A 14,483-nucleotide genomic window follows, 5' to 3' on the forward strand; every position below is an offset into this window, starting at 1 on the left:
TGCTGCCGCCGCTTTTAACCGCTCCGCCGCCGCTGCTTCACCCAGGTCCGCCGCCGCTGTGGGACCTACCTGCTGCTGCCGCCACTTTTAACCTCGCTCCGCCACCGCTGCTTCACCCAGGTCCGCCGCCGCATATTATCAAGAAATCATGGACTTAAAAGATGCTCCATCTTGTGAATAATTCTTGCTAAGTATTATTTCTCCTTGCACTCAGTTATCCCAATTTCATTGTTACTTCAAAGGAAACCAACTCTCAATTTTGGAAATCCAAATTCTCAATCCCTCTGATATGTACCAATTGTTTCATCGATTAGTCGGTTTCTCTATGGAGCATGTGTCAGTGCCTTGATTAAAAGGTTTTCACACTCTCCTGAGCAACTTTACCCATTTCATGTTGTGGTGCTGTCAGCATGATTAAACATGGCTGAGACCCATTCTTCAGTTCATCTTCATCATGTATTTATGCATGCAGCCTCACATTTGCACACACACATCCCAAGACCATGCCATGCGTCACTTCAGATGCAAACCATTCCTGTGCTTTCAAGTTATCTTATAAAAAGATCGGAGGTTTCTCGAGGTCTTTGCTCATCGTCCTGTGTATGGCCCCAATGTCTCGAATAGTGTTCAGTATGGGCAAAGATACAAACATCTCCAAGAAAAAAGCTATCAATCAACAATTTGTAACTAGACTTTCCTGACTTTCACTAGATTGTGCATTGATATCAGATTGATATATTTTGGTGATTATGCCTAGGTGATTTATGTTACTTGTGGTTGCAATCACACATCTTTCTCTAACCCCTTTTCTTCAGGTCCTGAAATTCATCCATAATCACCTAGGATAATGAACTTAGGTACCCCATTTGGTGGTGTAATTTTTCTGTTTCTGTATTATATCCTCAATCACTTCCTCATACAATTTTACACATCCTATTAATTACCATTTCATCTCATGCATGGAGGAACTCTGCTGTCCAATACAATATTAGCATTAACCCTTAAAGCATAGTCCAAACGTTCCCAACTTGGTCCAAATTATCAACACATTTTTGTTTATTTTACTTAACCTCTTCCTAGATCAATCCCACTATATTGTGCTTGAGTTCATTTTATCATTTCAAAATTATCCCAAATCCAGAGAGCAGAATTGTTGGAATGATATGACTTGTCAATGTTCAATTTTATTTTCCCAAAAATCTTTCCATCTTAATGCATCACATTGGCCAGGAACCACCTAGATTGCACTTTTTTAATAAAAATTTGATTATCCCCTTAAGCCTCAGGTAAATTTTCCCTTCTCAAGTGCTTGAACAGCAATTCATATCAATTTATCTTATCAATTCCAATTTCAGAAACAAATGCGTAGAGACAGAAGTGCTTGCAATTAGCTTTAGAGGTAACTTCCATATCTCCCCGCGCCCCCCACCCCCCGATCAATTTTCTTTGTGTTATAATCACATGCCAGAATTAAAGATTTTCACGTAATTTACAATAACCAGAATTTCACTGTGGCCACAATAAGAGTCTGATTTTCACAATTTAATAGCTTAGTTAACCTCAATAACTCCAATATTCAGTAGAAAGCTGGTGAACTGCTTTTCTTATACATGGGGAAGTACAGTTTCCGTTCGGTTTCACTGGTGTTTTCTGCGCAATTTGCCCAAGACTGGTGTGGGAGAAATGGGTTTTGCTTCCTGGGACACTGGCACCAGTACTGGGGCAGGAGGGAGCTGTTCCGTTGGGACGGGCTTCACTTGGCCAGTGCTGGGACTAGGGTCCTGGCGGATCATATAACTAGGGCTGTAGAGAGGGCTTTAAACTAACTAGTGGGGGGGAGGTTCCTAGAGAACAAATAATAAAAATGACAACAGAGAAGGTCACAGACTTAGGTAGCAGTGGGGAAATGAAAAACCAGAGCGTGTCAGGAAGGGGCAGAAGGTATGGAGCAAAAGGTAAAGTAATAAAAAGGGCAAAAGCAGGAACTAAGTGTCAAAAAACACATTTGAAAGTTCTCTATCTGAATGCACGTAGCATTCATAACAAAATAGATCAGTTAATGGCACAAATAGCTACATATGGGTATGATCTTGTGGCCATTACAGAAACATGGCTGCAGGGTGACAATGCCTGGGAATTAAACATACCAGGTTATTTAACGATCAGGAAGGACAGGCAGGAAGGAAGGGGAGGTGGGGTGGCTATGTTAATAAAGGAAGGAATCACTGTAATACAGAGAAATGATATTGGGTCAAAAGATCAGGATAATGAAACAGTTTGGGTGGAGATAAGGAATAATAAGGGGAAAAAAAACACGAGTGGGCATAGTCTATAGGCCTCCGAACAGTTGCAGCTCGGTTGGACGGAGTATCAATCAGGAAATAGTTGAGGCTTGTAATAAGGGAACATCTATAATTATGGGGGATTTTAACTATCATATTAATTGGACAAATCAAATTGGGCAGGGCTGCCTTGAGGATGAGTTCATTGAGTGTATTAGGGATGGGTTTCTTGAGCAGTATGTAACTGAACCGACCAGGGGGCAAGCAACCTTAGATCTGGTCCTGTGTAACGAGACAGGATTAATTAAAAATGTCCTAGTAAAGGATCCCCTTGGAATGAGTGACCATAACATGGTTGAATTCCATGTTCAATTAGAGGGTGAGGAGGTTGTATCTCAAACAAGCGTGCTAAGCTTGAATAAAGGAGACTATGAAGGTATGAGAGCAGAATTGAGCAAAGTGGATTGGGAAAATAGATTAAAGGGTAAGACGATACATGATCAGTGGTGTACATTTAAGGAGTTATTTTACAACTTCCAAAAAAAGTATATTCCACTGAGAAGAAAGGGTGTAAAAGAAAAGACAGACATCCGTTGCTAAGTAAAGAAATTAAGGATAGTATTTGACTAAAAACAAGGGCATATAAGGTAGCCAAATCTAGTGGGAGGATAGAGGATTGGGAAAACTTTAAAAGACAGCAAAAAATAACAAAGATTGATTAGGAAAGGGAAGATAGATTATGAAAGTAAATTAGCAAAAAATATAAAAACAGATAGTAAGAGTTTTTATAGTTATATAAAAAGAAAAAGGGTGGCTAAAGTAAATGTTGGTCCCTTAGAGGATGAGACCGGGAAATTAATGGTGGGAAATATGGAGATGGCAAAAACACTGAAGGTATTTTGTATCAGTCTTTACAGTAGAGGACACCAAGAATATCCCAACACTGGACAAGCAGGGGGCTATAGGGGGGGAGGAGATAAACACGATCAAAATCACTAAGGAAGTGGTACTCGGTAAAATAATGGGACTCAAGGCGGATAAATCGCCTGGACCTGATGGCTTACATCCAAGGGTCTTGAGGGAAGTGGCGGTAGGGATTGTGGATGCATTGGTAATAATCTTCCAAAACTCCCTGGACTCAGCAAAGGTCCCAGCAGACTGGAAAACTGCTAATGTAACACCCTTATTTAAAAAGGGCAGTAGACAGAAGGCTGGAAACTATAGACCGGTTAGCCTAACATCTGTGGTAGGTAAAATTTTGGAGTCCATTATTAAGGAGACAGTAACAGGACATTTGGATAATCATAGTTTAATAAGACAAAGTCAGCATGGTTTTATGAAGGGGAAGTCATGTTTGACAAATTTGCTGGAGTTCTTTGAGGAAGTAACATACAGGGTGGATAAAGGTAAACCAGTGGACGTAGTGTATTCAGACTTCCAAAAGGCATTTGACAAGGTGCCACACAAGATTATTGCTTAAGATAAAAAATCACGGGATGGGGGTAATATTCTGGCATGGATAGAGGATTGGCTATCTAACAGAAGGCAGAGAGTTGGGATAAATGGTTCATTCTCAGACTGGCAATCAGTAACTAGTGGTGTTCCGCAGGGGTCAGTGCTGGGTCCCCAACTCTTTACAATCTATATTAACAATTTGGAGGAGGGGACCGAGTGTAACATATCAAAGTTTGCAGATGATACTAAGATGGGAGGGAAAGTAGTGAGAGAGGAGGACATAAAAAACCTGCAAGGGGACATAGACAGGCTAAGTAAGTGGGCAGAGTCTTGGCAGATGGAATACAATACTGGAAAGTGTGAGGTTATGCACTTTGGCAGGAAAAATCGTAGAGCAAGTTATTATCTTAATGGCAAGAAACTGGAAAGTACTGAAGTACAAAGGGATCTGGGGGTCCTGATGCACGAAACTCAAAAGGTTAGTATGCAGGTGCAACAAGTGATTAAGAAGGCCAATGGAATGTTGGCTTTCATTGCTAGGGGGATAGAATATAAAAATAGGGAGGTATTGCTTCAGTTGTACAAGGTATTGGTGAGACCGCACCTGGAATACTGCATACAGTTTTGGTGTCCATACTTAAGAAAAGACATACTTGCTCTCGAGTCAGTACAAAGAAGGTTCACTCGGTTAATCCCGGGGATGAGGGGATAGACATATGAGGAGAGGTTGAGTAGATTGGGACTCTACTCATTGGAGTTCAGAAGAATGAGAGGCGATCTTATTGAAACATATAAGATTGTGAAGGGGTTGGATCGGGTGGATGCGGGGAGGATGTTCCAGATGATGGGTGAAACTAGAACTAGGGGGCATAGTCTTAGAATAAGGGGCTGCTCTTTCAAAACTGAGATGAGGAGGAACTACTTCACTCAGAGGGTGGTAGGTCCATGGAATATGCTGCCCCAAAAAGCTGTCGAAGCTACATCATTACATAAATTTAAAACAGAAATAGACTGTTTCCTAGAAGAAAAGGGAATTAAGGGTTATGGGGAGCGGGCAGGAATTTGGACATGAGTTTAGGTGCGGATCGGTCATGGCCCTGTGGGTAGCGGAGCGGGCCCAGGGACCGTGTAGCCTGATCCTGCTCCTGTTTCGTGTGTCTAATTCTGTTAGATTCAGGAGATAGTCCTGTCATAGTGGATTGGCGGTTAGGATCAGATCAGCCATGATCTTATTGAATGGCGGAGCAGGCTCGAGGGGCCAGTTAGCCTACTCCTGCTCCTATTTCTTATGTTCTTATGTAACATCAGCATAACCGACAAAAAAAATTGCAGAATTTTAAGTGCAAATTATGTTCAACTCAAATCGAGTTTCCGCAATCTTCTGCGCTAGTCTAAAAAAAATTGCGCTGGCCATGCCCCCAGGATGAATGAATCACCCATTGTGAGTTTCCGTTAATTCTCAGGTACTGTGGCCCTCTCCTTCAAATCTGATTTCATCACCCCTCTCCTCAAAAAAACCCTTGACCCCCCCTCCGTCCTTGCAATCTACCGCCCCATCTCCAATCTCCCTTTCTTCCCCAAAGTCCTTGAAAGTGTTGTCACCTCCCAAATCTGTACCCATCTTTCCCAGAATTCCATGTTTGAATACCTCCAATCAGGTTTCCGCCCCTGCCACAGTACCGAAACGGCTCTTATCAAAGTCACAAATTACACCCTATGTGATTGTGATAAAGGTAAACTATCACTCCTCATCCTCTCGACCTGTCTGCAGCCTTTGACACGGTTGACCACTCCATCCTCCTCCAACACCTCTCCACCATCATCCAGCTGGGTGGGACTACACTTGCCCTGTTCCATTCTTATCTATCTAATCATAGTCACAGAATCACCTGCAATGGCTTCTCTTCCCACACCTGCATCATTACCTCTGGTTTCCCCCAAGGATCTATCCTTGGCCCCTTCCTATTTCTCATCTACATGCTGCCCCTTGGCAACATCATCCGATGGCATCAGTTTCCACATGTGCGCTGATGACACACAGTTTTACTTCACCACCACTTCTCTCGGCCCCTCCATTGTCTCTAAATTGTCAGACTGCTTGTCCGACATCAAGTGCTGGATGAGCAGAAATTTCCTCCAAATAAATATTGGGAAGAACAAGGCCATTGGGCTCGAATTTCATCGGGCCGTTGAGCTGGGATTGGAGGCATGTGGGGGGTTAAAAACGCAAAATCGGGGGGCACAAACCCATCCTGCCCCAACCCGCCTCCATGCCCGTTTCACAGGAGGCGGATACTCGACCTGTGCTGGGAGCCACCTCCCCGAGGCGAGAAGGGGATTAGTGCCAATTAACTGCCTGTTAACAGGTAGTTAACAGGCAGCTTTTAGCCTAATTGCTATTTTTATCCCTGAAGTGTGGGCTTCCCGACGGCTCCAAACCACGCCAAGTTAGCGAGGCGGACCGTCTGGCTGAAGGACTTGGAGAGTTCGAGATGTCCGGTGTTCAGGTGAGTGATGGGTGCATGAGTGCAGAGCTAAGTGTGTTTGGTGTATGTAAAGTGTTTAAATAAGTTTTACTTACCTTTGCAGCCTTCCTTCCTTCAGGTCTCGGGAGACCCTCATCTCACCAGCACAGAAAGCAGAGCTGTCAAAATCTGCAGCATCCTGCTTTCTGTTCTGGAGAGATCTCTAAATCAGCCTGAGAGGAAGGAATTAACTTAGAGTACAGATTGTCAGTGTTTGACAGCTTCAAAGAGCTGTCAAACGCTGATATGTCATCTGTCAAAAGCTCTTGACAGATGAAATGTCAATCTGTGATGTCACCTGTTGCTGGGTGGCCCTTAATGAGCCTGCTGGGTGGGCTCAACAAGGTCAATCAAGTGAAAATCGAGTGGGTTGGCCACAACTCGATGGAGGGGGGACTACAACCCCAAAAGTTGTACTCCCACCTCCTACACGCCTCCGTTGATAAAATCCAGCCCATTGTCTTCAGTCACCACCACAAACTCCTTTCCCTAGCCATCGACTCCATCCCTCTCCCTGGCAACTGTCTGAGGCTGAACCACACTGTTCGCAGCTTTGGAGTCATAGTTCACCCCAAAATGAACTTCCATTCACATGTCCGCGGCATAACTAAGATCGCCAATTTCCACCTCCAGAACATCACTCGACTCCACTGCCCCGCCTCAGCTTATCTGCTGCTGAAACCCTCATCCATGTATTTGTTACCTCAAGACTTGACTATTCCAAAGCACTCCTGGCCAGCCTCCCATGTTCTACCCTCTGTAAACTTGAGGTCATCCAAAACTCTGCTGCCCGTCTCCTAACTCGCACCAAAACCCATTCACACATCACCCCAGTGCTCGCTGACCTACATTGGCTCACGGTTAAGCAACGCCTCGATTTCAAAATTCTCATCCTTGTTTTCAAATCCCTCCATGGCCTCGCCCCTCCCTATCTCTGTAACCTGCTCCAGCCCCACAACTCTCTGAGATATCTGCGCTCCTCTAATTCTGACCTCTTGAGCATCCCCGATTTTAATTGCTCCACCATTGGTGGCCGTGCCTTCAGCTGCCAATGCCCTAAGCTCTGGAATTCCCTCCCTAAACCCCTTCACCTCTCTAGCTCTCTTTCCTCCTCTAAGTCGCTCCTTAAAACCTACCTCTTCGATCAAACGTTAGGACATCTACCCAAATATCTCCTTATGTGGCTCTGTGTCAAATTTTGTTTTATAACGTTCCTGTGAAGCGCCTTGGGATGTTTCACTCTGTTAAAGGTGCTATATAATTACAAGTTGTTGTTGTTAATTGTGCTCGTTTGCAGGCCTTCGAGGAGGCTCTAAAAATTGAGCTGGAGCTTTTGGGTGCAGGGACATTTTAAAAGCTTTTGAATGTAATATTGCTTTTAATTTATTAAGAAACTGACTACTGTACCCCAATATAACTAGAAAATGGTTCTGAATAAAATTGGGTTACTCACAGGTGGTGGATTGGCACTGTGATTAAAAATGCTTATTATTTGTGATAAACTCATTTTTAGCTGTATTAATCAAACTGCACCAAGTTACTACAGTTAAATATATCAAGGAATGCGTTTTAAAGCTAAATTTAAAAAAATTACATTTTAAAACTCAGCCCGAGCGTGCTGGTTCATGGCAGATTTTGCATTTGGTTATATGCAAATGAGTCTGAGTGGAAACTCGAGAAAAATAAACACTTCGCAAAACGGGTGCAATTTTGGGCTCAATTTGCACACGGATCGTCGATTGTGCCCAAAGCGGAAACTCTACCCCGGGATGTTTATAACAGAGCTGGAAGAAAAGACAAAAATATAACAACAGAAAGTAAGGTAAACAGAAGAGAGATGTAAAGCAAGTTCCCAGAAAAAAATCTAGTTTAAAATAAAATGAAACAATTACCAAAGTGTTAAGGAAAGGAAAATAGACAGAGAATAATGGGGAAACTGGAACAACTTTAATTAGAAGATGGAGGTAAAAAGGAAAGTGTGGGGAAGGAGAGTGACTGGAGGTCAGAGCAAAAAGATACAAGTTTGGCGGGTGGGGGGAACACAGTCTGTAACATTTTGCACCTGTTTCTTTCCTTTAATATTTTCAGTTAATTTGTGATGATTGAGGTGAAGGTGTTGGTGCTGAGAAGGGAACACTTTGCTAATTCAACCACCCACTGCCAAGCACTCCCAGGTTAGGTACGGCACAGATTTATTGCACATTAAAGCTCCCTTTATTCTTCACCAACAATGTTGTTCAACTCCAGTGTCAGGTGAACACCTATTCCTACACCAGTGACATTTCAATTTCCCACCCCAGCCATCCTTTATGTCTCTGTGTGAGATTGCTAATTCAGTGCCAATTTGTGGGCATTTTTGCACCTTGGTCTCATGCTTATTAAGAAGTGGGTTGTGACGGTACAATTTCACATATGATTTTTAAACCCCTCAGTGAGATTTTCACCCTATCAGTCTGAGTTGGATTTAAACCTGGGTCACAGGCAGCATACTGTGCCCCTGGCTCCATGCCTAATCTATCTTTTTTAAATTATTCTGCAGTGAATCATGCCTCAGCTCTAAGAAGCAAGAGCCCAAGCACTGCCCTTCCAACCCGGGCACACAGATACTCATTGATTCCCATGTGTTTCCTATAAACCTCACTAAAGAAGATGGACTAACATCATCAGTGTAAATCTGCACTCCACATTACAAAAGGTGGAAAGAAAATTCTTTTTACATCAGCATGTTTCTAAAGTGATTGTATTTCTGTAATTACCAGGGACAATGTGGCTCGTGCTGGGCTTTTAGTGCAATTGGTTCCCTCGAAGGACAGTGGTTTAAGAAGAAAGGAAAACTGGTTCCTCTGAGTGAACAGAACCTGGTTGATTGTAGCAAACAATATGGAACCCATGGATGTGACGGTGGATGGATAGGGAGTGCCTTTGATTGTGTGAAGGACAATGGAGGCATCAACTTACCCATACACTGGAGAGGTAAATCTCTTTTAAACGTGTTTTCAAATTCACCAGATACAATATATTTACAGCATTCATGGCATTAGACAGCAGAGCTCAGTCCAAATAGAATGTAAGATGACATTCTAATTTGGATCATAGTTCTCTTCTCATTTGAACATGGTTGTGTCTTCAATTTCCGAAGCACTGCACCATCTTTAGGGTTCAAGGGGCTGCTAAAGATCTTGTAAAGATATCGCTGGTACTTTGAAAAGCATGGTATTAATGAACTTTAACCTTTAACATTTTCTTTATCACTTAGGATGGCTACTGCAAATTTCAGGAAAGTAAGGTTGCTGCCCCCATTACAGGACACAGACTCGTCCAACACAAGACCGAACGAGCTTTAGCAGAAACAGTGAAAAGTGTTGGACCCATATCTGTTGCTATTGATGCAAGTCCTAAGACCTTCCAGTATTATAGCAGTGGTAAGAAACTGAAGCTATGGATGATAAGTATGAATAAACCTATCAAACTTTTCCATTATATTCTGCACACACTTCCTCTGACAACATTTTTTTATTACCGATTCTTTTTCAATATTTATAATGGAAAATACTATTCCCCTACAATGCCTTCAAGTTTTACCAACGCCTGGTACATGCTTTCCAGTGCTGTCAAACACCACAACTCTATCCCAGTGTTCACATATCCCATAATCTCCCCATAGGCTCCAAAGCGGCTGAAGGCTGTAGGCAGAAACAAAGGTAAGGAGGCTGATGATCCATGATGCAGTTGCGCTGTCGAGGACGGAGACCACTGTGGTAAACCACTAATCTGCCTGTACAGAACATGTCTGGGCATGCCTCAGCTGGCTCTGCCCCTGGCTCCACTCCTAAGCCCAGGTATAAAGGTGATTGACCTCCAGTCCCCCTGGCTTTAAGGATCGGTCTACCAGCAGAGGCATGCTCATATTCTCTTGTTAATAAAAGCCTACTTGTTATAAGTTTAACTCTTAGTCTTCTGGAGTTATTGATGGCGCATCAATTTTATTAACAAAAGGTTTTGAAATGGAGCAAATCCTGAAACCGGAACGCCTGGAACTGGACCCTCAAACGGCGGATGCATCAAATAACTTTGAGCACTGGCTGAGCTGCTTCGAAGCATTCCTGCAGGCCTCCAGCACTACCGTCAGGACCGAAGCTGACAAACTGCTAGTACTGAACTCACGGGTGAGCCACCAAGTATATTCGATTATCCAAGACGCTGTATCCTACACGGTCGCTATCACGATACTAAAAGAACAATATACTAAGCCAGTCAACGAGGTCTACGCTAGACACCTCCTGGCTACCCGCAAACAGCGACCCGGGGAATCGGGTGATGAATACCTACGGGCACTGAGAGTCCTCGGCCGGGACTGCAAGTGCAAATCGGTGACGGCCGCGGAAAATACTGATGACCTAATCAGAGACGCCTATGTCGCTGGCATCAGGTCCAGCTACACTCGACAGAGACTGCTAGAGCAAAGTGGGCTCAACCTGCAGAAGGCTGTGGCCCTTGCTAACTCGCTGGATGTGGCCCTCCGAAACATGGATGCCTACCCCCCCGACCATACGGCCCTCCCCGCCCCGTGGATGTCACGGGGGCCGCCATCTTGGGACACGGTAAGGCCACAGGCCTGCGCCACGCCACCACCGCCACGGCCCACCTGCAGCCCAACTACAGCTGCGATGTCCAGAGGCTCAAAGTGCTATTTCTGTGGCCAGGCCAAGCACCCCAGACAACACTGCCCAGCGAAGGACGCGATCTGCTCCAAATGCGGAAAGAAGGGGCACTATGCCAAAGTGTGCAGGGCGAAACTGACCAACTCCAGCAGCGCCGCGTGTGAGCCATGCAGGTCGCCATCTTGGACATCACCAGCCGCGTGTGAGCGGTGCGGGCCGCCATCTTGGATGTCACTTTGGGACCAGGCCCCTGACTCCCCCACTGCCTCGCGCGAGTACAACAGCAACCCACCGACCTCAACGATGGCCTCCATCATCCTGGACCAATCCAGGCCTCACCAACTGGCCAGGTCCACGATGGACATCAAGGTAAACGGTCACGCAACAAACTGCCTATTTGACTGCGGGAGCACGGAGAGCTTTATCCACCCCGACACGGTGCGACGCTACTCCCTATCAGTCATGCCCACGCGCCACCGGGTCTCTATGGCCTCCAAGTCCCATACGACGGATGTCGGCGGCTACTGTGTAGCGACCCTGACAGTAATGGGCACAGAGTACAAAGACTTTAAGCTCCTTGTCCTGCCACAGCTCTGTGCTGCTGTGCTACTGGGACTGGATTTCCAGTGCCACCTAGAGAGTGTCACGATGGCGTACGGCGGGCCCCTGCCCCCACTTACAGTCTGCAGCCGGCAAAATTTAAAACAACCGCCGCGCTCAATATGCAGCCTATCCACCCTGAAAGTCAGCCCCCCCCCCCCCCCCCCCCCCCCCGTTGTTTGCTAATCTCGCCCACGACTGCAAGCCCATCGCAACAAAAAGCAGGCAGTACAGTGCCGGGGATAGAAGCTTCATTAAAATAGAAGTAGAGAGACTCCTGCGGGAGGGGATTATCGAGGGCAGCACCAGCCCATGGCGAGCCCAAGTAGTGGTCGTGAAGACCGGCGAGAAACAGCGCCTGGTCATTGACTACAGTCAAACAATCAATAGGTATACCCAATTAGACGCATACCCCCTTCCCCGCATATCTGATATGGTCAATCAGATTGCACAGTACCGGGTATTCTCTACCATTGACCTGAAGTCGGCATACCACCAACTCCCTATCAGGCCTGAAGACCGTCAGTATACTGCCTTTGAGGCAAACGGCCACCTCTACCACTTCCTCAGAGTCCCCTTCGGCGTCACCAACGGGGTCTCAGTCTTCCAAAGGGAGATGGACCGGATGGTTGACCAGAACGCGCTGCAAGCCACTTTTCCCTACCTGGACAATGTCACCATCTGCGGCCATGACCAGCAGGGCCATGACGCCAATCTAGAAAAATTCCTCCGAACAGCCCAGCGCTTAAATTTGACATACAACAAAGAAAAGTGTATGTTTCGCACCACTCGCCTCGCTATCCTTGGCTGTGTAGTGGAAAACGGAGTCATCGGCCCCGACCCCGACCGAATGCGCCCCCTTCTGGAACTACCACTGCCTCACTGCCTCAAAGCCCTGAAGAGATGTCTGGGGTTTTTCTCTTATTACGCCCAATGGGTGCCCAATTATGCGGACAAAGCCCGGCCCCTTATCAAGTCAACCTCCTTCCCCCTGGCGGCAGAGGCCCGTGCAGCCTTCACCCGCATAAAAGAGGACATTGCAAAGGCTACAATGCATGCTGTGGACGAGTCCATCCCTTTCCAAGTGGAGAGCGATGCGTCTGACTTCGCCCTGGCCGCAACCCTTAACCAGGCGGGGAGACCCGTGGCCTTCTTTTCACGAACCCTCCAGGGCCCCGAAATTAGACACTCCTCAGTCGAAAAGGAGGCCCAGGCTATAGTGGAGGCTGTACGGCATTGGAGGCATTACCTGGCCGGTAAACACTTCACCCTGCTCACTGACCAACGATCAGTAGCATTTATGTTCAATAACAAGCAGAGGGGCAAAATCAAAAATGACAAGATATTGCGGTGGAGGATCGAATTATCCACCTACAATTATGATATCTTATACCGGCCCGGGAAACTTAATGAGCCCCCGGACGCCCTATCCCGTGGAACATGTGCCAACGCACAGGTCGATAGGCTACGGGCCCTCCACAACGATCTCTGCCACCCGGGGGTTACCAGGTTTTTCCACTTCATTAAGGCCCGCAACCTGCCTTACTCCATCGAGGAGGTCAGGACCATGACCAGGAACTGCCAAGTCTGTGCCGAATGCAAACCGCACTTTTATAGGCCAGACAGGGCGCACCTGATAAAAGCCACCCGCCCCTTCGAGCGCCTAAGCGTAGATTTTAAAGGGCCCCTCCCCTCCTCTGACCGCAACACGTACTTCCTCAACATCATTGACGAGTACTCCTGTTTCCCGTTCGCTATCCCCTGCCCGGACATGACCAGCGCCACAGTCATCAAATGTCTCAATGACCTCTTCGCCATATTCGGTTTTCCCAGCTACATCCATAGTGACAGGGGCTCGTCGTTCATGAGCGACGAGCTGCGCCAGTACCTGCTCGAAAAAGGGATAGCCATGAGCAGGACCACCAGCTACAACCCCCGGGGTAACGGACAAGTAGAAAGGGAGAACGCGACAGTGTGGAAAACCGCCATGCTAGCCTTAAAGTCCAGAGGCCTCCCAACCTCCTGCTGGCAAGAAGTCCTCCCCGATGCGCTTCACTCCATACGGTCACTACTCTGTACCGCCACGAACGCCACCCCTCACGAGAAAATGTTCGTCTTCCCTAGGAAATCCACCTCGGGGACATCGTTACCACCATGGCTGACGTCTCCAGGGCCCGTCTTGCTCAGGAAGCACGTGAGGAGCCATAAAACAGACCCCCTGGTCAAAAGGGTCCACCTCCTCCACGCCAACCCACAATATGCATACGTGGCGTATCCTGACGGGCGGGAGGACACGGTCTCCATACGAGACCTCGCACCCTCAGGTGCCACCGAAAACACCATTACCCACTACCCATTACCATTACCCACTACCATTACCCACGACACACCCCTAGAAGGGAATCCACATCTAACCCAAGTAGACGGCACGCCAGGGCCCTGTGACCCACCCTTATACACTCACCGACCCCGCACCCACGAAGACGACACGCCGGTGCTCCGGCCCACGCGAGAAACGGCCGCGGGAAAAGAACTGCCGCAGCCGGCACCACGACGATCACTACGGCAGACAAGACCCCCGGAGAGACTTGCCTATACGAACTTCTGAGACACTTCACCCCGCCGGACTCATTTTAAACAAGGGGTGAATGTGGTAAACCACTAATCTGCCTGTACAGAACATGTCTGGGCATGCCTCAGCTGGCTCTGCCCCTGGCTGCACCCCTAAGCCCAGGTATAAAGGTGATTGACCTCCAGTCCCCCTGGCTTTAAGGATCGGTCTACCAGCAGAGGCATGCTCGTATTCTTTTGTTAATAAAAGCCTACTTGTTATAAGTTTAACTCTTAGTCTTCTGGAGTTATTGATGGCGCATCAACCACGTAATAATAACGGGTCTGATCCGCGATGATGTTCCTAAATTGGAAACTGCTAGAACACATCAATAACAGGTCTGCTCTCC

At 46.7% G+C, this 14,483-nt stretch overlaps 1 protein-coding gene and 1 pseudogene across 1 annotated transcript; both read left to right on the forward strand.

Moving 5' to 3' along the window:
• LOC147108351 (digestive cysteine proteinase 2-like) overlaps positions 1-14,483 on the forward strand; it is a 108,955-nt pseudogene that overhangs the window by 41,665 nt on the left and 52,807 nt on the right.
• Positions 10,267-13,731, forward strand: LOC147108352 (uncharacterized). The gene is made up of 2 exons (XM_086005969.1): positions 10,267-11,292; positions 13,648-13,731. Exons 1-2 carry the CDS (start codon positions 10,267-10,269, stop codon positions 13,729-13,731), a joined length of 1,110 nt encoding a protein of 369 aa, XP_085862095.1.

The sequence above is a fragment of the Somniosus microcephalus genome, chromosome 13 (genome assembly GCF_052327205.1).
Source record: "Somniosus microcephalus isolate GS21.2 chromosome 13, FLI_Smic_1.0, whole genome shotgun sequence".
In the NCBI taxonomy this organism is placed as follows: domain Eukaryota; kingdom Metazoa; phylum Chordata; class Chondrichthyes; order Squaliformes; family Somniosidae; genus Somniosus; species Somniosus microcephalus.